Source organism: Lemur catta, chromosome 1 (genome assembly GCF_020740605.2).
Source record: "Lemur catta isolate mLemCat1 chromosome 1, mLemCat1.pri, whole genome shotgun sequence".
Taxonomy (NCBI): domain Eukaryota; kingdom Metazoa; phylum Chordata; class Mammalia; order Primates; family Lemuridae; genus Lemur; species Lemur catta.
In genome coordinates, this window is record NC_059128.1 from 110,570,659 (window position 1) to 110,594,370 (window position 23,712).

The 23,712-nt window shown below is 53.5% G+C and overlaps 3 protein-coding genes across 5 annotated transcripts; 1 reads left to right on the forward strand and 2 right to left on the reverse strand.

Moving 5' to 3' along the window:
* Nucleotides 1–3,772: 3,772 nt before the first annotated feature.
* On the reverse strand, nt 3,773–13,164 carry RAB3D (RAB3D, member RAS oncogene family). The gene is made up of 5 exons (XM_045546302.1): nt 13,055–13,164; nt 11,057–11,345; nt 9,893–10,011; nt 9,695–9,819; nt 3,773–6,509 (listed from the first exon to the last, which is right to left on the reverse strand). The coding sequence occupies exons 2-5, from the start codon at nt 11,282–11,284 to the stop codon at nt 6,322–6,324; spliced, it is 660 nt and encodes a 219-aa protein (XP_045402258.1). The 5' UTR covers nt 11,285–11,345; nt 13,055–13,164; the 3' UTR covers nt 3,773–6,321.
* A 1,481-nt stretch (nt 13,165–14,645) lies between these two features.
* On the reverse strand, nt 14,646–16,845 carry TMEM205 (transmembrane protein 205). 3 transcript variants are annotated; one of them, XM_045546306.1, is made up of 4 exons: nt 16,748–16,845; nt 16,122–16,230; nt 15,849–16,012; nt 14,646–14,988 (listed from the first exon to the last, which is right to left on the reverse strand). In XM_045546306.1, exons 2-4 carry the CDS (start codon nt 16,219–16,221, stop codon nt 14,683–14,685), a joined length of 570 nt encoding a protein of 189 aa, XP_045402262.1. In that variant the 5' UTR covers nt 16,222–16,230; nt 16,748–16,845; the 3' UTR covers nt 14,646–14,682. The 3 variants fall into 3 exon arrangements, with proteins under 3 accessions (XP_045402262.1, XP_045402269.1, XP_045402275.1); XM_045546313.1 differs by having other exon boundaries at nt 16,122–16,288; XM_045546319.1 differs by having other exon boundaries at nt 16,663–16,751.
* A 2,051-nt stretch (nt 16,846–18,896) lies between these two features.
* CCDC159 (coiled-coil domain containing 159) lies at nt 18,897–22,918 on the forward strand. Its single transcript, XM_045548528.1, has 10 exons — nt 18,897–19,097; nt 19,814–19,847; nt 20,080–20,165; nt 20,251–20,332; nt 20,526–20,721; nt 21,177–21,244; nt 21,322–21,398; nt 21,746–21,867; nt 22,099–22,181; nt 22,558–22,918. Exons 1-10 carry the CDS (start codon nt 18,897–18,899, stop codon nt 22,824–22,826), a joined length of 1,218 nt encoding a protein of 405 aa, XP_045404484.1. The 3' UTR covers nt 22,827–22,918.
* The last annotated feature ends 794 nt before the right edge of the window (nt 22,919–23,712 follow it).

The following is a 23,712-nucleotide window of genomic DNA, read 5'->3' on the forward strand; positions in this document are numbered from 1 at the left end:
ATTTTTAGGTTATTATTATTTTATAGATGAGGTCTCCCTCTGTCTCCCATGCTGGAGTGCAGTGGCATGATCATAGCTCACACTGCAGCTTCCAACTCCTGGGCTCAAGTGAGCCTCCTCTCTCAGCCTCCTGTGTAGCTGGGCCTATAAGCACACACCACCACGCCCAGCTTATTTTTCTATGTTTTGTCGACATAGGGTCTCACTCTTGTTCAGGCTGGTCTCGAACTCCTGGCCTCAGTCCATCCTCCTGCCTTGGCCTCCCAAAGTGCTAGGGTTACAGACATGAGCTGCTGCACCTGGACCAATTTTTTTCTATTTTTTTGTAGAGACAGTCTCTCACTATGTTGCTTAGGCTAGACTCCAACTTCTGGCCTCAAGGTATTTTTACTTGACAAACCACAATTGTATATATTTACTTGCCATAGTGTGATGTTTTGATATATGTATACAATGTGGAATGATTACATCAGGCAAATTAACATATCCATCACTTCACATTTTTTATGGTGAGACATTTTGGTGAAGTATTTTTAAACAAATCCTATATAATGTCATTTTGTCCCTTCATACTTCAGTACACATCTCTAAAGATATATTCGTGTTCACAATCATAATGTTTTAAAGGAAAATATAAATCTCAGGACCACCTCCCTACTTCCTTATGCAAAAGGGAAGGTCAAGCTTAGAGGCTAAGTCATGTGATATCCTCTTCCAAATCAATAGCCATTACTCACGTTATGGTTAGCCAGGTTCACACACACAGGTAAAGGCCTCAGGCACCCACAAGGACTGCCCCCACAGATCATTCATAACAAAGTTCCTTACTGACCTCCCATAAACAAGGATGTGAAAAAATTGTAACTTTAGCTTGTCAGGCTAAGTCTAGCTCCTTTTACATTTGGTTTTTTTGAATTGGGATCTAAGGAGGTCTACACATCACATTTGATTGTCATGTCTCTCAGATCTCTTTTGTTCTTCTCCAATAGTTTTCAAATTGGAGCATGCATTAGAATCCCCTGGATGGCTTGTTAAAACCCAGGTGCCTAGGCCCCAACCCAAGAGCTTCTAACTCAGGAGATTTGGGGTGGGACCCAGGAAATTGCATTCCTAACAAGTTCCACATGATGTTGATGCTGCTACTCTGGGGAACACACTTTTAGAACCACTGCTCTAGGCCCTTCCTCCTCCTCTTTCTGGTCAACCCCACCTACCTTTGACTTGGTGCAGAAAGAGTGTGAAGTGTCCAAGGAATGCCACACTTCTGGGTCTACTGCTTTCTTCTTTGTGATTTTGGTCACTTACCTTGTTCCTGTCACCCATATTTGCTGTAAATCACTAGTTCTCAGTCCTAGCTGTACATTAGAATCACCTGGGGCCTTTAACACATTCCCTAATGCTGGACCCCAGCCCCCAATCATCTGATTTAGTTGGCCTGGGCATGGGAATGACCCAGGTGGTTTTAAGGTGTGGTTGTGGTTGTGGTCATGGCCAAGAATTAATGAACCAAGGGACCACATCAGCCTGAACCAAATCTTTCATTAGGGGCTGCAAAATGGTGGTTTATCTAATTCCTCATCTTTCTTTGGGGGAGATTTTTGAGGAGGGTAAAATGGGGACATGCCATGTTTGCTATCACTGCAATCAATCTCTCAGTTCTGGCAAGCACTGCATAATGATGTTTCAGTCCACAATGGACCACATATACGACAGTGGTCCCATAAGATTACAATATTCTATCCTTACTGTACCTGTGTATGTTTAGATACACAAGCACTTGTAGCCTAGGAGCAATAACCTACAGCCTAGGTGTGTGGTAAGCTACACCATCTAGGTTTGTGTAAGTACACTGTGATGTCACACAACAAAATTGCCTAAGGACGCATTTCTGAGAATATATCTGCATCACTGAGCAATGCCTGACTGTATTTTTCTTTGAAATCAGCCCACCTCTCAGACGTCCTAAAACAGGGGCGGGCACGTGATGCCTGTTGATGAATCAGCACAGTCCACCTCTCGGGACACAGTGATTGGTTCAGGCATGGGAGCAGGACCCAAATGACCAACAAGACTTAGTTTGGGGACTTTGAATAGGTTGAGCAGGAAACAGCAGCTCCCTGGCAGCCAGTCTGGTTCGGAGGGGGCCACCTCATGGGGAAGGCACAGAGTGCAGAGTTGAGGGTTCTGGGACAGTATGCCAGTCTCTGGACCTAGCTCAACTTTTGGGCTCTGCAGTTCATGTATTCACTCAACAAACATCTCTGGAGTTTCCTGCTGTATGTCAGAAATGAACTGTTTTTAACCACAACACTCTTGACACCAAACGTGTGGGGGTTTCCACATCACACAATTCTCCAATTCTCTGTGGACACCCCACTGGATGTCGTACATTTGAATTCAATTCTGACACTGATTACCCCAAGTGAGGGTGCAACTCTACAGGTTTAAGGGTTCAGTCCTACAAAACCGCCCTCGCTTCAGATGTCAGGCTTCCCTCCCTGTAGATGGCAGGGGCGAGGTTCGGGGAGGCTAGCGGAACAAAATGTTCCAACCTTCTAATCCTGCCACCTAGGCCTTTCTAGCAACCAACCCCCATCCTGAAGCTGCCCAGTGGCCCCCAATCCCCAACTACCTCATTAGCATACAAAAGACACTCTGATCCCTGCAGAGATTTCAAAGTTTAGGAGATGAGTGCCAGGAACCGCCACAGCAGACAAAGAGCAAATGTTTATATTTTATTACACCACAGTCAGGAACAGAGCTGGGTGTGGCAGCGAAAAAGACAGAAATCCCTGCACTTGAGGAGCTGATATTACAGTGAGGGAGACACTGGGGTTAAATGAATCATATAGTAGTTTAGATTTTCAGGGCTATGGAGAAAAATGTGCAAGGGAAGGGAGATCAGAAATGCTGGGGGAGCAGGTGAGGTGGCTCATGCCTGTAATCCTAGCACTTTAGGAGGCCAAAGCAGGGGCAGGGAAGAGAATCACTTGAGGCCAGGAGTTCGAGACCCACCTGAGTACAAGCGAGACCCCGTCTGTACAAAAAAGTAGAGTACATCTATAGAGTACCAAAAAATAGAAAAATCAGCCGGGCATGTTGGCACGCACCTGTAGTCCCAGTTACTCTGGCGGCTGACATAGGAGGATCGCTTGAGCCCAGGAATGTGAGGCTGCAGTGGGCGATGATGACGCCACTGCACTCTAGACTGAGCAATGGAGCGAGACCCCGTCTCAAAAATAAAAAAAGAAAAAAATGCTGGAGGAAGGGATTGCAGTGCTAAATGGGGGAGGGAGGGGCAATGAGAAGGTGCAATACACCTGCCAGGGGTAAGTCCAGGCAGAGGGAACAGCCAGTGCAAAGGCCCTGAGGCAGAAGCCTGGTGTGTTCAAATGTAGCAGCAATGTAGCTGGAAGGGAGTAAGTTCTAGAAGGCAAGTGGAGAGATGGGTCAGATTATGCAAGGATGCAAGGCCTTTTGGGCCACATGGATGACTGGCATTTACTCCGAGTAAGGTGGGAGCCATGGATGGTTCTGAGCAGAGGAGGAATGTGTTCACAGGTGCCCTCTGGCTGCTGTGGGAAACTGACCTTCTTTCTAGGATTAGTTGGGGAAACACTGACCTCCCTGCCTCCCAGGCAGTGAAGCTTTCCAGGGTCAAGGTAGTGACCATGATCTAGCCAGAGGCAGGTGGCCATCTACTTAGCTGTGAACCAACCGCACCCTTTCCTGGAAACCAAATGTCACCAAGGGAAATAAAAGAACAAATGCATTTGGGCATAACGGATTTAATTTTATTTTTCTTAATGGAGAAAAGTGCAAGTCCTTCCAAATTGGATGTCAGGGAATCACTGACACAGAAGAACCACATTCAGGACATAAGTGGCCAGTCGAGAACCTGTTCAGTAGTGTGTTTCAGTATTGCCAGGGGGAGCCAGTAGCAGAATGATCGCTTCAACCGAGACCAAATTTCACCCTTTTACTGTTTTTCCAAGCGAAGTAGGACAGAAAGATGCAAGAATATGATCCCAGATGAAGCCAAAAAAAAAAAAAAAAAAAAAAGAAAAGAAAAAAAGAAAGAAAGAAAGAAAAAAAGCAGAACTCCCAAACCATTGTGTTCCTGGCAATTTCCCACCAAAACTGCCCATGGCAAGACAAGACGCTAAAAGCAAAGGTTAAGAAGGAAGGCACTGGTAGGTGGCTGCTTCCTGCCTCGGCATTCCGCACCCCCCTCCCCCGCCCCTGCCCCCGCCCCCGGAGGTGAGAAGTGGTTTTCCCAAGGCCTTTTGTTTAATCTCTGTAAACTCAACAAACCTCCAACCCCACAAGGTGATATGGGAGCACATCAGTTTCAGTCCCCCAGAGGCCAACCTGAATTTAAACCTCTCCCCCAAAATCATAAAATTTAAAACTTGCCTTATTTTTAGAAGAAACAAAACAAATTTCTTTTCACCAACATGATCCCCAGTCTTGAGACAACCCCAAGGCCACTCTCTCAGTTGCTACTTGGAGCTGAACTGTTGAAAGATTGTATATAATCACGAAGCTAAGGCCATTGTCAAGTCCAAGATGCAGCCAAAGCTGTCTTTTATCACACAGGCAATTCCAAGTTGGGTCAGCCCTGTTCACAGCGATCTGATCCACCACATTTTTGGTAGCAAATTAGGGACAATGAACTGACCATATTGTATCTTAAGATGTCTTTTTTTTTTTTATATATAATTTGACTTTAGTGTTAAAGCAACTAAAACATTTGAACTCTTGCCCCCAAATACTCAGATACCCTTGCTGTGCTCACAGAATTTGTCCATTTCACACATCAGTCACTGAATTCATTAGTACATAAAGATATCCTCACTTTGAAGTTCTAAGGGCAGCCTCCGGTGTGGAGAAATCAGGGCTCCCTAGAAATCAATTTGAACATGAAACAGGCCTTCCCCTTCATACATACCCCCAGGAGGAGGCTGAGATTTTTAAGGCTGCAGGGGCTGGGGGAGTGGGAGCAGCCCCTGATTAGAGTTAGGGAGATGCGGGTACGAAGCATCTGCTCGGCCATCTTCACAGTGTCGGTCATGGTATGGGGTGTCAGGTGGCACTTGGGGACAGGTAGAAGTGTCGTACCACCACAGTTTGGATTTTGATGGGCAGGAGGGCCACCAAGCTGGGGGATCAAGGCATAGATCCCCAAACTGCACATAACCTCTAAGCAGGAGCCCCTGGCAGCTGGAGACCCCAGCCTCGTGAAGTCCCCGACACTGATCACAGCCCATTCCCCCGTCAACATGAGGACCTGTCACTCCCAAGCTGTGTGCATGAAATACAAGCAGCGAGAGCAGGTTACACAACTCTACGTCCTCGCCCAACCCCAAACACTCCCTAGAAGTGACTCCTCCATTAGCAAAAAGTCACATCACAGGGCCCTGCCAATGACACGGCTTGGGAAATGGACACCAGGTCTTGCAACGGTCCTCAGGTCAGAAAAGCCCACATTCTTACATTGGAAAATCGCTGGCCAGTGGAGGCTGCGGGGGGGAACATTACGAAATTTCCTTTTCTAGCAGGATGTACGATTTAGAAAGACCTTGCTTAAAACGCAACCAGCCAAAGAGGGCCTGGGTGGAAGGGCCCAGTCTCCTGGCAGAAAGCCCCGAGCAGGAATGCAGGGTTAGGCAAATCTCTACCTCCACCTGATATGGCCCCACAGTTCCAGAATTCAATTCAGGATCAGAAATGCAGTGGCTACAGCAAAACAGTGGCAGGCTCATGGGTGATGTGGATTTTGGGACACTTGGAAGGCACTTTGGAGTCCCTGAAGCTGGGGTGGAGGGGTATGACTCCCTGTGTCCCTTCTGCAATGGCAAAAGCTGTTTTAATACTGCCTTCACAAGGAGAAGGTCTGCGGGGGGCCAAAATTGCCATGCTGCCTTGGAGTCTAGAAGGTTCACGGGGCAGGCTCAGGGACTGCACTGAGACCTGGCAAATGGTTCTAACCCAGAAGGCACTGAGGATGCCCTTCCGCCAAGGCAGGCGGGACATGCCACCCACGGCTACACTCCTTAATACACCTGGAAAAGCAGCAAACTCGTGCATTCCAATGTCCCCAGGCCTCGGCCTCCATTGCAAAGTTGAGTCCCCAGGGTCTGTGACCTCGGGTCTGGGCTGCCTGAGCAGGCAGGCTGGGCGTGAGCCATGCGGGAGAGGAGGGCAGCTGACGGGAGAGAAGGGGTCACCCTGAGCTTGAAGACAGCCCTTGTGGCTCATGCCTGGGTCGCAGTCCCTGCCGAGGCAGGAGGGGGCTGGACGGGGGGTTGGGGATCATCTCTAGCAGCTGCAGCTGCTGGGCTGTGGGGGCGGGGTGTCCCCCAGGGCTGGGCCTTTCCCATTGCTGCCTGGGCTGGAGCTGGGTTCCAGGGACTCATTCATCTTCTCGCAGATGACATCTACCAGGCGCTCGAACACCTGCTTCACATTGATGTTCTCCTTGGCGCTGGCCTCGAAGAACTCAAAACCTGGAAGGGCATAAGGCAGGGACATTGGTGAGACCCACGAGGGTGGAGTTCCAAGCCTGGTTCTGCCTTCTACACGCCTTTGCCTCCTTGAACCTCAGTTTACTCATCTGTAAAATGGGAACAGTCATACGGCTGATAAAAATCTGCAGTGGCAGCAAATCTGGACCACCCGAAGCTCACTTGGTCACAAGGCAGTGGCTGCAGAAGTCCTGATGCCCAGCAGGCATGGGAGGGGTGCCCACAGGTGGCACAGCTTCCACCCAATTTCTTTTCTTTTCTTTTTTTTTTTGAGACAGGGTCTGTCTCTGTTGCCCAGGCTGGAGTGCAGTGGCATCATCATAGCTCACTGCAGCCTTTAACTCCTGGGCTCAAGTGATCCTCCTGCCTCAGCCTCCCGAGTAGCTACAGGTGTGTGCCACCAAACCTGGGTAAGGTTTTTTTTTTTGTTTTTTGTTTTGTTTCTTTTTTTTGAGACAGAGTCTCACTTTGTTGCCCGGGCTAGAGTGAGTGCTGTGGCGTCAGCCTAGCTCACAGCAACCTCAAACTCCTGGGCTTAAGTGATCCTACTGCCTCAGCCTCCCGAGTAGCTGGGACTACAGGCATGCGCCACCATGCCCGGCTAATTTTTTCTATATATATTTTTAGTTGTCCAGATAATTTTTATTTCTATTTTTAGTAGAGACGGGGTCTCGCTCAGGCTGGTCTCGAACTCCTGACCTCGAGCGATCCACCTGCCTCGGCCTCCCAGAGGGCTGGGATTACAGGCGCAAGCCACCGCGCCTGGCCAGTTTTTTATTATTTTTTGTAGAGACGAGGTCACACTATTGCCTAGGCTGGTCTTGAACTCCTGGCCTCAAGCAATCCTCCCCCACCTGGGCCTCCCAAAGTGCTAGGATTACAGGAGTGAACCACTATGCCTGGGCTAAGGTTCATGCTACTACAGCCCATTTTACAGATGTGGAAACCAGGGAGGAGAGGTAAAGTCACTTACGTAAATTCACACAGGTGCTCAGTGCCAGAGCTGGAATTCATACCAGCCCATGTAACTTGAATAATAAGAGTAAATATTACTGTTATATCACCTTGGGCCTTATGGGTGGGAGCATGCTGGCCGACTCCTTCTAAGGAAGGGGCTATAAGGTAGCTTTGACTATATTCTTAGCATATCATAGTGGCCACCATAACCTGTTTCTCATTTAAAAATGTTTGTCCTCCCAAAGGCAGCGGGGTGGTATAAATGTATAAATGCTTTGGGGACCTGCCCGAGGACCCTTGGTTGCAAAAAGTGGCCCTTCAACCTGAAAACAAGGGTGTCCACGATGATCCTTCCTGCACCCTTTCAAGGTCACTTCAGGGTCTGCCTGCCAGGGGCTGTCCCTGAATTCCCATGCAACTCCCACCTGCCACATCCACCAAAGAGAGCCAGAAATTGAGACAAACACGCACCACAGTTCACACAGTGCAGGGTAAGTGGGCCTCTATCCCTGTGTGTGACACTGCGCTATAAAAATGGAATTATAGGCCAGGCACAGTGCCTCGCACCGGTAATCCTAGCACTCTGGGAGGCCAAGGCCGGAGGGTTGCTTGAGCTCAGGAGTTCGAGACCAGCCTGAGCAAGAGCAAGACCCTGTCTCTGCAAAAAAAGTAGAAAAATTAGCTGAGCGTGGTGGCACAACCCTGTAGCCTCAGCTACTCGGGAGGCTGAGGCAGAAGGATCGCTTGAGCCCAGGAGTTTCAGGTTGCTGTGAGCTGTAATGATGTCACTGCATTCTAGCTGGGCAACAGAGCAAGACTCTGTCTCAAAGTAAAAAAAAAAAAAAGAAAGAAAAGAAAGAAAGAACGAGAAAGAAAGAAAGAAAGAAAGAAGGAAAAGAAAGAAAGAAAGAAAGAAAAAGAAAGAAAGAGAAAAGAAAAGAAAAGAAAAGAAAAGAAAAGAAAAGAAAAGAAAAGAAAAGAAAAGAAAAGAAAGAAAGAAAGAAAATGTTTGCCAAGCTGGGCTTGATAGCTCATGCCTGTAATCCCAGCAACTCAGGAGGCTGAGGGAGGAAGATCTCTAAGGCCAGGAGTTTGAGATCTGCCTGGGCAACATAGCTAGATCCTGTACCTGAAAAAATAAGAAAAATTAGCCGGGCGTGGTGCCATACACTTGTATTCCCAGCTACTTGGGAGGCTGAGGCAGGGGCGTGGCTCTGGCCCAGGAGTTCAAGGCTACAGTGAGCTATGATCGTGTCACTGCACTCCAGCCTGGGAGACAGAGTGAGACTCCATCTTTAAAAAAATGAAATAAAATAAAAAATGCAAAAAAGAAAAGGTTTGCCAATCTCTAGCTGAAGGAAGCAGCCATACCCACTATTCTGCCATTTGATTTTTCCACTTAACCATAGATCCCAAAGATCTTGCCATATCAGGACATAAAGAAAGTCCCTCATCCTTTTCTTTTCTTTTTTTTTTTTTTTTGAGACAGAGTCTCGCTTTGTTGCCCGGCCTAGAGTGAGTGCCGTGGCATCAGCCTAGCTCACAGCAACCTCGAACTCCAGGGCTTAAGTGATCCTACTGCCTCAGCCTCCCCAATAGCTGGGACTATAGGCATGCGCCACCATGCCCGGCTAATTTTTTTCCTATATATATTTTTTAGTTGGCCAGATAATTTCTTTCTATTTTTAGTAGAGACTGGGTCTCGCTCTTGCTGAGGCTGGTCTCGAACTCCTGACCTCAAGCAATCCACCCGCCTCAGCCTCCCAGAGTGCTAGGATTACAGGCGTGAGCCACCGCGCCCGGCCCCCTCATCCTTTTCAATGGCTGTATAGTATTCTACCATGTGAAGACACTTTATGTTCAGTTGGTGCCCCCAGTGTAAGACATTTGGGGGGATTCAAAGGCTTGATTCCAACTAACAGTGCTGCAACTTGGTCTACACATACAGGCCACTTCCCACATTGGTAAGTACATCTGTAGGATAAATTGCCAGAAATAGTTTTGCTGGGTTCCCAGGGCATGGGTAGCAAGGCAGGGGGAGTTCCTGTGGATGGATCTCCTGAAATTAAATGGGGAAGGTGGCATACACGTGGGTATTTTTCTGGGCAGTGACTCGAAGAGCGGATTGTGGTTGAACATGGGACCTGAAGGTGGGGACAGGGGTTTGGTTCTGGGAGACCCAGGGCCTGTGGCCCAAGTTGGACACTAACCAAGGTCGTCGGCGAGCCTCTGGCCATCCTCGGCAGGCACAACACGCTCGTCCTCTAGGTCACACTTGTTCCCCACGAGGATGACCTGGGCGTTGTCCCAGGAGTAGGTCTTGATCTGCGTGGCCCTGTGGAGTTGCCAGCTGTGAGCTACAAGCCCGGGGCTAGGAGTTAGGGGGTCAGCAGTTAGCAGGTACTCACCAGTCCTGCACAGCCGCAAAGGACTCTTGGTTGGCAACATCGTACATGAGCAGGAAGCCCATGGCTCCCCGGTAGTAGGCTGTGGTGATCGTACGGTAGCGCTCCTGGCCCGCCGTGTCCTGGGCAGACAGCAGTGTCAGGTGGCTAGAAGCCACTCAGTTCTCTACCCAACTCCTGCAGGGCCCTCCCTGTCTGAGAGGGACACCACCCTGTGCTCATAGCCCCAGTCTGATGGGGGAGGCACGGACTCATTCTCAAGGGACTTCCCCCAGGGTCTGATAGAGGACGGGGATGGCCAGGCCCTTCAGGGGTTCCAAGTTCAAGGGGTCAGTGGCCTCTCATAGACTGAGGAACTTCTCTGATCTCCAAGAGGCAACTTAGTGACTACAAACAAGAGCCACCTGGACCACAGGGTACCATCTTGATAAGACACCTTGGTGCTGTTACCATAATACTCCTGCCCTGTAGCTGGGTTGGGGAGGAGAAGTGTGGCTCTGAAGAACAGACAGTCTCACTTGGGGGTGGAGGCTGTCCCTGGGCTTGCCCCTGAGATGGTACCCAAACCTCTTCCCCATGGCTTTTTTTTTTTTTTTTTTGAGACAGAGTCTCGCTCTGTCACCTGGGCTAGAGTGCCGTGGCGTCAGCCTAGCTCACAGTAACCTCAAACTACTGGGCTCAAGCGATCCTCCTGCCTCAGCCTCCCGAGTAGCTGGGACTACAGGTATGTGCCACCATGCCCGGCTAATTTTTCTATTTTTAGTAGAGACGGGGTCTCACTGTTGTTCAGCCTGGTCTTGAACTCCTGACCTCAAGTGATCCTCCTGCTTCAGCCTCCCAGAGTGCTGGGATTACAGGCGTAAGCCACTGCACCTGGCCCCCCATGCCTTGAGTTAGTACTTAGTACCTTGGGTCCGATTCTCAACTCAGACCCCAAGAAATAGTACTGACTCCCCTACACCCACCCCAACACAGGGCATGTCCCTTCCTCCTGATGAATTCACCTTGTAGCTAATACCCCTCTGTTCTCTTTAATCCTCCTCCAACCCCCTCCCCAACTCTGGGCTGTGCCCCTCCACAGAAACCCCCCACCACAGCCTGAACCCTCCATTGAACTTCTCTGCGGAGACCCCCACCCCTCGCCACAGACTGCGCGGCCTGGCCCACCCAGATCTGTAGCTTGATCCTCTTGTCATGGCGATAGACGGTCTTGACCTTGAAGTCAATGCCCACGGTGCTGACGAAGGCAGGGGTGAAGGAGTCATCAGCATAGCGGAACAGGAAGGACGTCTTGCCCACGCTGCTGTTGCCGATTAGGAGCAGTTTGAACATGTAGTCGAAGTTCTGGTCTGCCGCATCTCGGGGGCCTGCGTGGGGGTCTCCGGCTGATGCCATCTTGGAAGCAATCTCCTTAGGGGGGGAGGCCTGAAATCCTCAGATAGGGAAGGCTGGAACCCTGCAAGGGATTAAAACACCAGTGACAGCTCCAGTGCATACACACCAGGCCTGGGTTCGAATCACCGCTCTGCCACTTGGAAGCCAGGTGACCCTGGAAACCATCGCTTGCTCTTTCTGGACCTCAATGTTCTCTTCTGGAAAATGGGATGTTTGACATAGTCCCTTCCTGAAAGGGTGTTTGGTTGTGAGGCTAAAATGAGTTTCTTTATTCATTGAACAAACACTTCTTGACTGTCTACTCTACCAGGCCCTCTTCTCTGAGAGACACAGCTGTGAGTAAGACAGGACGGAGCGCACCCTTGGGGAGGTCACATTCCTTCCAGGGGGAGGTTATTAACACACGTAACGGTCATAAGACAGTGCCTGGTGTGGAGCTGGGGCTCAGTGAATGTGACTGCTGTTTCATCTTCACACCCTCTGGCAAGATTGAGGCTTTATTAGGATGGGCTTTTGGTTTGGAAGCCCAGAGAGCTGGCAGAGGGTTCAAATGCAGGGTGCCTCCTCTGGCTGCAGAGGAACCAGACTGCAGAAGTTGCAGGTGTGGACTTTGCCCCAACGTGAGCAGTTGGCGTGGCCCAGGTGTGAGCTGGGGGGACCTGCCAGCTGGATAGAGCCCCCCCTTTCAAGGGCTGCGTGTTGACTTTGGCAGGTGTCCGCCACTGGGGTGCCTGCACTGCCCCAGCCCAAGCTGAGTTTAACCCCTTCCCTGAGCCCCAGGGTGCAGGGGGCAGTTTCTGTGGATGTGGCCCAAGTTTAAAGCCCGGCTCTACCCCCAAATGGGCATTTCCATTTTCTATTTGCCAAAGGGGCTGGGCCTGTGTCCCTCTGGCCAAGGCTGACTCACTCCAGCCCAAGCCCCAAGCCACCGAGGCAGGAGTGAGAGTCCTCAAATCTAAGGAACCCATTCTAGCCACCTAATGACACAATCCCACCATCGGGACCACAGCCGCCTCCCACCCCTGGTCCTTACCCTCCAGACAAGCTATCCTACTGGGCTGGGCTGCTCGCATCCGCCCACACTCCAACATGCTGCTGCATCCGGATCCAGGGCGTTCCCTCAACCCTCATCCCCTCCCCAGGCCTTAGTTTCCCCAGCTGTCTAAAGCTGCTACCTGAACTGCACAGGGAGGTTGCAGAAGGCCTGGATGAATGGAGGGCACACGGGCAGAGGAAGCCCTGGCAAAGCTATTTCTCAACCGCCTTTGGGGCTTTTTGCCATTTTAAAGGAGGACCCAAGCGGCCCCACCCCGTGTTCCGGGAGAACGAGTTTGAGGAGGGGAAGAGAAGTGGCAGGAAACCTTTCCCCATGCTGGGCAGGGCCGCTGGGCTGGGCCATGCCCCACCCCCAGCCCACCTGTCAGTTAGTCGGTCTCATCTCTTCCTGACCACCTGCCGACCCTCCCACAAGCCTGGCCCCGGAGGGCTCGGCTCTGTCCCCCTTCACTGGATTTGAGGCACCCGGCTGGTGCAGGGGAGCTCCCCGCATCACATATGGTCCAATCGCGTGTACCCAGCGGGGCTCCCTGCCCCGCCCGCGCCCCTCTAGAGCTCCCGGATGAGCCCAGCTGGGTGGGGGCGAGGGCAGAGGCGGCCCCGCAGCCCCGCCTTTGTTCTCCAGGCCCCTGGCCCTCCCCCGACGCCCCTGCCCGCCGGACCTGCTCCAACGCGGAGAGGCGGGGCAGGGTGCGCTCCCTCCCAGGGGGTCACCTTGCGTAGGGGGCGCCGCCGGCCGGGGTTCCGCTTCCGAATTCGCTGCGGTCTGACCCAGGCCGCGAACTTGGGTCCGCAGCCGCCGCCGCCGCCGCCGCCGCCGCCGCAGCCACCCGGATCCCGCTGCGGGCCCCGCCCAGGCGGCGGGGGAGGGGCCGCCGGGGGGCGGGGCAGGGTCGAGTTCGGGGCGGGGCTTGTAGAGCGTGGGTGGGAGGGGCTGAAAGCTACACGGCGTGTCTAGACCCCGCCCCCTGCAATCAGCATCTCATTTTTCCCAGCTACGAAAGGAGGGCTCATATTATACTCCACGCACAGCGGTTCAGAGCGCGGACTCTGGAGCCAGGTTCGATTCCCAGCTCCACCACTTTCTAAATCTTGTGACTTTGTATCTGTTACTTGATTTCTCTGAGCCTCAGTTTCCCCATCTGCCAAGTGGCCCAGAACAAGAGTACCCACTTCACAATGTTGTGTGAGGATAGTGATCTGAGTTAACGTTTGTAAAGTGCAATGCCTGGCCCTAAAGTGGGCTGGACACTTTTGTTAAATACTGTTAAGGGCTCTTGGAATTAAATCTCCTTTTTACAGATAAGGAAACTAAAGCTCAGAAAGGCACAGCTCTGATCAAGCGTGGTGGCTCATGCCTATAATCCCAGCACTTTGGGAGGCCAAGGCGGGAGGATCACTTGAGGCCAGGAGTTTAGGATCAGCCTGGGCAACATAGCAAACACACCCTGCCCATCTCTAGAAAAAACAAGAAAAAATAGCTAGGCATAGTGGCACATGCCTTAGTCCCGGCTACTTGGGAGGTTGAGGCAGGAGGATCGCTTGAGCCCAGAAGTTCAAGGCTACAGTCAGCTATGATCGTGCCACTGCACTCTATCCTGGGTGACAAATAAAAAGGGGTGGGGGCAGCCCCTTTGCCTGAGACTGCACAGTAAGGACATTTGGCACCCAGCCCCAGCTGAGGTCCCAGAGTTTTTAAGTCAGCAGGAAAGGGTGTGCAGTTATAATAGTTAAACCAAAATTATCTGAGCCCCCACTGCCTCATGGGAACAACAGTAGCTGCCTCTGTGGGCTGCCACGTAGGTGAACTGAGATGAAGTGCATTAGTTAGGAAGGGCTGGGTTAAGCTTGGCAACACGTAGCCCCAATGACCCCATGGCCCCAACAGCCAAGAGTTACTTCTCATGATTGTTGTGGTGGTGAAGAGAAAACGTATGAATAGCAAGTTATGCACTGTCTTCTAACACTTCTCAGAAGTGACACATGCCACCTCTGCTCTCATTTTGTTGGCCACAACAAGTCACATGGCCCCCTCTAATGTCAGTAGGGTGGGAAATATGTCTGTCCTCTAGAATCGGAATCAGCTATTGTTACAATGACAGATGGCATGTGCAATGGTTAGCACCATGCCTGGTATACAGCAGGTGCTCTATAAATGGGCACCATTGTAGGTGAGGCTTACAGGCTGTAACGGCTGACACTCCCAATCATCATGGTTTGTGAATGGGGAAACTGAGGCCTCCTCTCTACCTTGTCCTCCCCTCCCCCTGCTTCTCATGGTGAGAGGGAAAAACGACAGTAGCCATTTCCAAAGAAGCATTTATTGACATCCAGGGTCCATGCTAGAGGCTCTTAAGGCCCAGGGCGAGGCTGGCAAGACAGAGCCCATTGCTTAGGAGACAGCCCAGATTGCAAAGGGTGGACACACCATGGTAGCGGAAGAAATTCTGGCGGAGGGCATTGTATTTGGGGTCCTTCTCCCGCAGCTGGCGGTAGGGATCAGGGCCCTGGTGGCTGCCCGCCACCTCCCCGCCCAGGCCCCGCTCCTTCTCCACGGTCTGCAGGGCCCACATGGCAGCTGTAGTGCGGGGCTCCAGCCAGCGGGCGTTGACGGTGGCCAGCGTAAGACTCAGGAACAGGAGACAAAGCTGGGGCAGGGATGGCAGGAGGACAAAGTGAGCCATGCCCTAGGGAGGGCCCTTGTGCATCCTTACAGCCCAGAGTTGGATGCAGGACAGTACTGGACAAAGCTGGCCTCCCCCTCTTTCCCGGAGCCCAGACTGAGGTCCCCAAAGCAGAGCTCCAGCTCATGTACCCTGAAACTGGCAGCCCCTAAGGAAAGGCTCCATCCCCACCTCCTCTGTCCCCTCAAAAACCTCCTGAGCTTCATCTCTGATACACAGACTGGAAGTCGCCAGGGAAAGGTCTCTTTCCTCTGCGGCCCCAGCCCAGGCCCCAGAAGCTCACACTAGGCCCACAGAGGGAGGGAATAAAAAGTCTGTAAAGTTCCAGTTACTCATAGCCCTCTCCTGTCTCTGTGAGAGCATTCCTGAAACACCTGTCAGGCCTCATCTGCCCACAGGTGAGGGACACAATGGAGGCAGGAGGGCAGGGTAGAGAAATCTGAGATGCAGAGATGGTTCCTTGCCTTGTGGCTGGGGAAATGTGGATGGGGGTAGGAAACCGTAAATCCCCAGTCAGGCTAGTTTTTAAACAATGAGCTGGGGTCAGCGCCACAGCTCAGCTGAGTCACACAGCTTGGCTGCAGGCCCAGGCAGGGGGAGGAGAGGGAGCAGCAGCCAATGGATAGACACTGTGGGATAGACAGGGCTGCTGGGGACAGTTGTGCAGGTTGTGCACTGCCTAAAGGTGTCCAGAGTCCAGCTTTGTATCTACCAGGAAGAAGTGCTACTTTTTTTTCTCTCAAAAAGGTGTAACCATTGGGGGTCCTATGGTTGAGGTCCCAAGAACAACTGTCCAGAGAGTAGTGGCACCCAAGCCCGCATACCTGGCTGGCCTCCCAGAGTGTGAGCTGTGCCCAGGCATGCTGTGCAGCCAAGATGCAGAGGTTGATGAAGGCACAGCTCATGGAGATGTGAAAGTAGAAAGGGAAGAGTTTGCTTTGCACTAGGCCGAAGGTATGTCGTGGAAGGCCTCGGAAAAGCAGGAAGCCTGTGGGGTGGGGGTGGGGGGCCACAAACCTGTTAGGACACTTCCATTTCCCCCTCCCACTTCTGTCCCCACCCCTGGTACTCATGACATCAAGGTCAAGGGTCCCTACCTGAGACGAAGGTCACCCACATTTGCATGCCCCAGGCACCTGACAAGACCAGTAGATGGACCACCTTAATCAGGCCTCCCGGGCTACCGCCTTCCTCCATTTCGCAGCCCTGGGAAGGAGGCACAGGGTAGCTCACAGCCTTATCTTTGCACCATGGCCTTCAGACTCTGTTACCCAATCCAGGAGAGATCCAGGGAAAGCAGCCCAGAAAAGACAGTGAGAAAGACCCAAAGCAGTCTTGTGACAACCGTTGCCCCATCTCCCCACATGTCAGCCCTAAATATCTCAGGATCTCTGGACCCCAACATCCATGCCACCTCAGAGACCCCCAAATTTCAGCCACAACAGCTCAAGCTCACAGCCCGAGGTCTTCAGAGATCACCCTGGCGACTCCCGAATATCACCCCAGGGATCGAGTTCTAACAGTTAAGACTCCTTCTCTCATAAGAGGATCGCGGATACCATACGGAGATCCCCAAAGCACCCTCAGAGACCCCATCTAATCCTGGGAAACCCCAAATCTCAATCTGAGGACACCGACCCCACCGTTGGGAACTGGACCTCAACCCGCAGCACCCCGAGTCCGAGATCAGAGGCGCCGGGGTCAGACTGGCTGAGCTCGGTACCTCACTCCCGCGCTCCCGGTTGGACCGTGGACCTCCTCGGCCTTCTCCCCGCGTGGCTCCCTCCCTCTCCGAACCAAGAACTTGTCCCGCCTCCCAGCTGAGCCCGAAACCAATCGGATTATAGATCTGCTGCCTTCTGTACCGCCCTCTTAGGTATTGACTAATCGACAAGCAGAAACCCGCCTGGAATCCCGCCCCACCTCGGGCTTTTATCCAATTACACCGCAGCTGCTAAGAGGGGCGGAAGCAGGAAGGCGCCAATGAGGCCCTCGGCTACCACGGCAGGGGTGGAGCTAAAATGCCGGCCACACCCCCTTTGTGACTCTTCCCTTAGCCTCTCCGCGTCTTAAAGCGATGGTACCCCCGCGGGATCAAATTTCAGCGTCACGGCTGGGAACTGGCTTCACGGTCCCTAATGGGAGAGCATGAACAGGTGGTATGTGGTGGGTGGGAGTAGAAGGGGGTTGGGAGCCTGGTGGGCGCGGTATTCACAGCCCGGGGGCGGGGCCCACGCTGATGACCCCGCCCCCTTTCCCAAAGAATTCTCCCGGGAGCGACTGCGGAAGAAACAACCGCGGTGGGAGGGGGAGGGGAGGCACGAATGGGGACCTGCCTGCAATTGGTGCTCAGAAATGCCTCTCCTGTTCCCCTCCAAGCCTCCCAGGGCTCCCATGGTCCCAGGTCCCAGATTCTCAGAGTGACATTCAAGAACAAACATTGAGCTTCCCATTACTGTATGCTAGGCACTAGCATGGATTACTTAATCACAACAGCCTAGTAACGTGGATACTATATCTCCTTCATAGTTGGGGACACTGATACATGGAGAGGTTCAGTAACTCTTCCAATATCACACAGCTGGGTAGGGGCAGAGCTAGAATTTGAACCCAGGCCATCATCCAACTGGCAGGTCTCCTTGCTCAGTCATCATGCTCTACTGCTTCTGGAAGTGAGGACCTCCCTGAGGCAGTGCCTCTTGAAGGGGTAACCTAGAACATTTCAGGCAGAAGAATAACTTGTACATCATAGATTGGATGTGAAGATCCAGTGAATGCTAAGGGGATGTCCAGCACTCAATGAGGTGCTCACAAAATATGAACCTACAACAGGATTAAGGAAGATTTTACAGAGGATATGCTGAGCAGGGTTTTGAAGGGTGTGTAGGAGTCTTCCAGGCAGACTGAGCCAGGGGAAGGACACCAGGCAGAAGGCCCTGCATGGGAAACAGAAGAGAAAGGTCTAGATGGTTTGGGGAACAGGCTGAGTGTGACCGTTTCACCCAGAAGTTTTTCAGGCAGACCTGCCCGAGATTTCTCCATCTGTGCCAACCCTAACTATACTGGAGGGGGAGGGGACATGGATGTGAGACCCAGAGCTGAGTTCTTTCCTCTTCCCAGCCTCACCTAGCACAGGCCTGGGCACCAATTCAGCTAACATTAATTGAATAGAAATGCCCTGCCTCTCTCCTACATACTCTATGGCTCCTGTTTACCTGTGGGGCCAGGTCCAAACTTGGCCTTTGCCTTCAATTCTTGACTTGAGCTGTTCTGCTAACCTCCTGCTGCTTCCTATTGGACCCTGCCTTCAACTGTCCTGAATTTGCCAGCACAGAGCACATGGTTCCACACCTCCAAGCTTTTGCACATGCCAGGAATGCTTTTCCTTTAAGGGCAGATGTACGGTCCTTTTTTTCTTTGAGCTTTTCTGAAGATTCATTTCTTTTGGGGTGGGGATCTTCTGGGTCTTTCTCACTGCACAGCCCAACCCCGGAGGCTGGGATCGTCCTTCATTCAGGTACCGTAACTGAGAAGCCCTGTGTTGAGGGCTGAGGTGTCTCTGGAGTGTCAGAGAGCATCTAGGGGGCATTGGCACATGGAGGCTGGTCTCAAAGCAGCCCTTGTCCCCTCAACTTGCAGCGACCCTCTTTTGGCCGGCTTACCCCGGGACCCTGACTGCTCCGTGTGCTCACCTTCCTCACCCTCCGTGTGTTTGCTTGCTAAGGGGAAGTGTGATAAGTACTGGGGTTCGTTGGGGGGCTGCCCTAGGGCTGGGAGGCTGGGAGGTGTTGGGAATGCCAGGAATGCTCTGGGCTGTCCCTCAAGGAAGCCCTCACCCCACAGCCTCTTCCTCAGACAAGGCTTTGGACTATATGATTCACTGGTCCAGGACCCCAGAGCCAGAGACCTTGGGACCTGCTGCTTCCGAGAACGCAGTGAGAAGTATAGATTGGAGGCCAGGGTGGAACTTGGGGCCTCTGCCACAAGAGGCCCCCTCATTTTTCAACCCAGATCTGCCAAAGGAATGCTATAACAGCCAGGAACTTGTGAAGAGGAATAACAACATAGCTAAGGTCACGCCCATGTCCTGTTAAGAACACTCACACTGTGTGTTTTCAGCACCTAGAACAGCTCCCGGCACTCAGCCAGCCCTCCATAAACATTTCTTAAATGAATGGGTAAAGGAATGAATGGAAGCAATGCACACGGTTGTGTGTCATCAGTAGAGTCGTGCCTGTGACTACCTCTGGGTGTGACTTTGCTTGTGTGTCTGTGTGGTTGTGGTTGTGTGTCTGAGATGCATGTGAGTGGGTGTCCTGAGTCTTAAGACTTATTAGCATGTATGGCTGTGTGTGAGGTCACATGTCTGTGCAGCCACAGTTGTGTGTTCCAGTGACTTTGTATGGTTCTGTGCTGGGTACCGTTGGTGAATCCTGCAGACATTGTTGATGTCATTTGCCCCTAAGGAGGAGGGCCATTACCTGAGCCCAAGCCAGAAACAGGGATGGCATTGGGTGGGAGCCTGGGCTCTGCAGGCACATGCTGTTAGGGGCAGTGCACAGGCCCACATACATGTAGGAAAAGCCACACAAGTGCACTTCTGAGCATGTACAGGCCAAGATGGGGGGATGCATGAATGTGCCTGGAGACAGCTTTGCCTGCACCCATGGTTTGCAACACCCAGAACTCAGGAGACTCAACTCTTGTCCAGCCCTCCAAACTGGGTTGGGATGAGCAGGGAGGCAGCCCAGGGACAAATTTCCACTCCCCTCTTGTTCCCCTTCCCTAGAAGCCTGTGGAGGCCAGCTCTTCCAAAGTTAGAGGTGAGACTCTTCCTTCCCAACAAGACTGTGTAGGGAAGACCTGCCAGTTCCTACCTCTCCCCTCTGCCCCAGTGTCAGCTGGCTCCTGCCATTGCCACCCACTCACCCCTGCCTCAGCCTCAATCGCCCCTGTTCTATACCTTACCCCCTGTCTCTACTCCTACCCTGAGGTTCTGCTGACCTCTACCCTTCTCTGGCCCCACCCTGGGCTCACCCTCACCTCTCCTCACAGTTAAGTCCACCATGATTCCTGACTGCCAGAAGCTCCTACGAGGTGAACTGGAGTCACTTAAGAGCCAGCTACAGGCCCAGACCAAGGTGAATTACCTCAGCCCCACCCCTAGGCACCTCTGTCTCCTCTTGCCCTCTGCCCCTAACCCCAGGCCTGACTCTTTCCCACCAGGCTTTCGAGTTCTTGAACCACTCGGTGACCATGTTGGAAAAGGAGAGCTGCCTGCAGCAAATCAAGATTCAGCAACTTGAAGGTGAGGACTGGCTGTAGGTCAAGGTCAGGCTGGAGTCTGGCTCTGGGGGTTGAGGTTGGGGTGGCGGGTCAGGCCAGGGAGAGAGAAGTTGGGAGTTCCTGGGTTCTGAGTCAAGGTCAGGCTGAGCTTAGGGTAAACTGGGTTCAGAGCTGGGCTCAGGGTGGGCTCAGTCAAGGTCACACCCTCTCTGCAGAGGTGCTGAGCCCTACAGGCCGCAAGGGAGAGAAGGAGGGGCCCATGGGGGGCGTGGAGCAGGGTCAGCAGGAGCTGTATGGAGCCCTGGTCCAGGGCCTACAGGGGCTGCAGAAGACCCTGCGTGACAGTGAGGAGGTGCAGCGGACCCGCACCACGCGCTGCCTGCAGCTGCTGGCCCAGGACATCCAGGACAGGTGGGTGCTGGCAGGAGGGCCAGGGTCGGGAACCAGAGGCAGGATGGGGGAAATGGGAGAGGCCTGGCTAAGTGGGGCTGGGAGGAGACAGGCGGGTGGCAGGGGGATGCCAGGGTGGGAGACTGGGAAGTCAGAGATAGGGAAGATAGGAAGCTGGGGCATGGCTGGGAAGGCCGAGGGGGGAGGACGCTGTGGGGTGAGAGGCTGGAGGACAGGAGATGGGAGGCTGAATGGGGGCGGGAGAGGCTGAGAGAAAGGGAGGCTGGGATCAGGAGGAGAGGAGGGACTGGGAGATGGCAGATGTTGGGATTGTAGTAGGAAGGGGAAAGAAGGCAGGCAGTGGGCAGAGGGGACAGAGCCTGGGGCATGGCTGGTTGGACAGATGGGGACATGGGAAATGGGGGAGAGCAGCCACTGGGCAGAGAGCATGGGTCTAGGGTGCACTATCCCCTCAGCAAGAAGTTCCTGTGGGAGGAGCTGCAGCTGGTGCGGGAGGAGGTGAACGTCATCTATAGGAAGCTCCGTGAGTGCCTGGACCCCTAGCCATGAGGGGGGTCCTTCTGTGCAGCCCCTGTCCCCCTGAGCCCCCTCCCTCCACAGAGCTGCAGGAGAACGAGATCTCAGAGAACCTGATGAACATCCAGAAGATGCAGAGGACACAGGTGAAGTGCCGCCAGGTGAGCAGAGAAGATGGGGGCCCTGTGGAGGGGTGACGTAGGGGGCAGGCATGGGGATCTCTGCCAGCCTCCACCATCAGATTGGAGCCTGGGTTCTAATCCCAGCTCTGCCACTCACTGCTGTATGACTGTGGGCAAGTCACTTGGGCTCTCTGGGCCTCAGTCGCCTCATCTGTATTATGGGTACAATAATGATGCATCCCTACCTAATCTGTTTTAACTGAATGTTAAGCACTTTGAATGTGGCTGGGCATATAATAAGTGCTATGTAATGGTCACCTTGCACCATTGTCATTATGGTTGTTATCACTGTTCTTTCTTTGTCCCACCTCCACCCCCTGCCCCAGATCCTGACCAAGATGAAGCAGCAGGGTTGTGACACATCTGCCTGTCTGGTGACTGAGGAGATGCCATCAGGAGGCAGTGGGTGCTGGAATGATGAACTCCAGAAGGAACTGAGTGACATATGGTGATGCCCAGTCCCCAGTCTGATCTCTGACCCCTGACTTTCATCTGTCCCACTCCTCCCAACCAGATCTGGCAGCGACCACCAGAACCTGGAGCCCACCTGTGTTCAGACTATCCTCTCCTGACAGGACTCACACCCACTCCCCCTCCCCCGCTTTAGCCCTGGGGGTGCTGTCCCCACCCTCAGCAGTCTGGAGTCTCCCAGGGCCCCCATGTCCCCATCTCCCCACAGGTCTGCTGTGCACGTGCTGCAGGACTCCATCGACAGCCTCACGATGTCCTCAGGGGCCCGCCCCAGGGCCTTGAACCTCAAGGGTGAGGGGGGCTGAGCATTGCTCAGGGGTGGGAGGTCATTCTCCAGCTTTGCTCATGGATGTCACATTCAGAGGGCCTTTTTCAGAGTCACATCTGTTGGGTCTTATTCTGTGGTCACATTAAGGAGTCACTGGAGGTTACATTGAAGAGTCACTGGAGGTTTCATCCAGGAGTCACTCAGGGTCACATGCAGGGTCAGTAGGATCTTTTTATAAGAGTCAATGGGGTAAAATTCAAGGGCCATTGAAGTCATAATTTGGTGCCACTTGGGTCACATTCAAGAGACATGGAGGTCATAGTCAAGGATCAGTGAGGTGTAAAGGGACACTGGGCCCATATCTGAGGGTCACATTCAGGGTTCCTGTCCCTCCCGCAGGCCACAAGGGGCACCGATGCCCGAGCCCACCGCTCCACTCCTGGGACTCAGACTCTGACTCAGACCAAGACCTTTCCCAGCCACCTTTCAGCAAGAGCCGCTCCTTCCCTCCCGGTGCAGATCCTCCCTGGCCTCCACCCCACCCATTCCCGCCTCGGCCTGCCCTTGACTCCCACAGTGTGGACCCTGGGGGCAGTCCCAGATCCCGACCTGGGCATCTGCTACCTGACCTGCAGCCCTGGGGTTCCCTGGAGCAGGCCAGGCCCTGACCCACCCTCTCTATCCACAGCTTGAGTAGCCAGGACTGCTTTCCCTGAAGACCCTTCCAGAGAGAAAATAAACTAGCAGAGACCCTCCTCTACCCCTGGACTGTTGGTCCTGCTGCCCCCTGTGCCTAGGAATCCCCTCCCCTTTTCAATGAACTCCTCAGTGTTCAGAGCTGTAGAGACCCCAGGGGCCGACGGGGATGTGCGGGCCTAGAATCTGGACAGCCTCAGGCCAGATTTAGCACATGAGAAGCTCAGACATCATTCTGCGCGGGTATCAGCGGCCAGACAGGCTCTTCCGCACTGGCCACGGAGCCATCCTCTCCGGGGCGCCCTGGCGATCAGGTCTGCAGTCGCCACTGCCCAAATGGGGAAACTGAGACCCAGAGAGGGAGGGAGGGGCTCAGCCCAGGGTCATGCTCCGAAGCCCCGCCTTCTTCTTCCCCTCCGTGCCTCCCACCACGGGGTTCTCCCTCTCAGCCTCCATTCTGGGTTCCCTCCTGAATCTGTGCTAACACGCCCGGCCCTCAAGAGCGCCCGAAGCCCCGCCCCGTTAATGAGTCGCCCCGAGGCCCCGCCCCACGGGGTTATGCAAATGAGCGGCCAGGAGGCCCCGCCCCTCCCTCCTCCGCGGAGTCTGCGCGGCGCGGCCGGAGCCGGCCGAAAGCGTCTCCATCTCCGCGTCCGCAGGCCGGGCTGGCCGTCGGTCTGTCTGTCCCGCCGCGCCAGGGCAGTCTAGGCGGAGCGGGGGCTCAGGCGGCGGCGGCCTAGACCCGGTGAGGGGAGGGGATTGGGGGGCCCCTCTCTCCCATCCCCCCTACCCCCGGCTTCCCACCCTCGGTCCTGGTCCCCGGCTCCTGCGGGTCTGGTCCCTCGGGGTCCAGCGCGG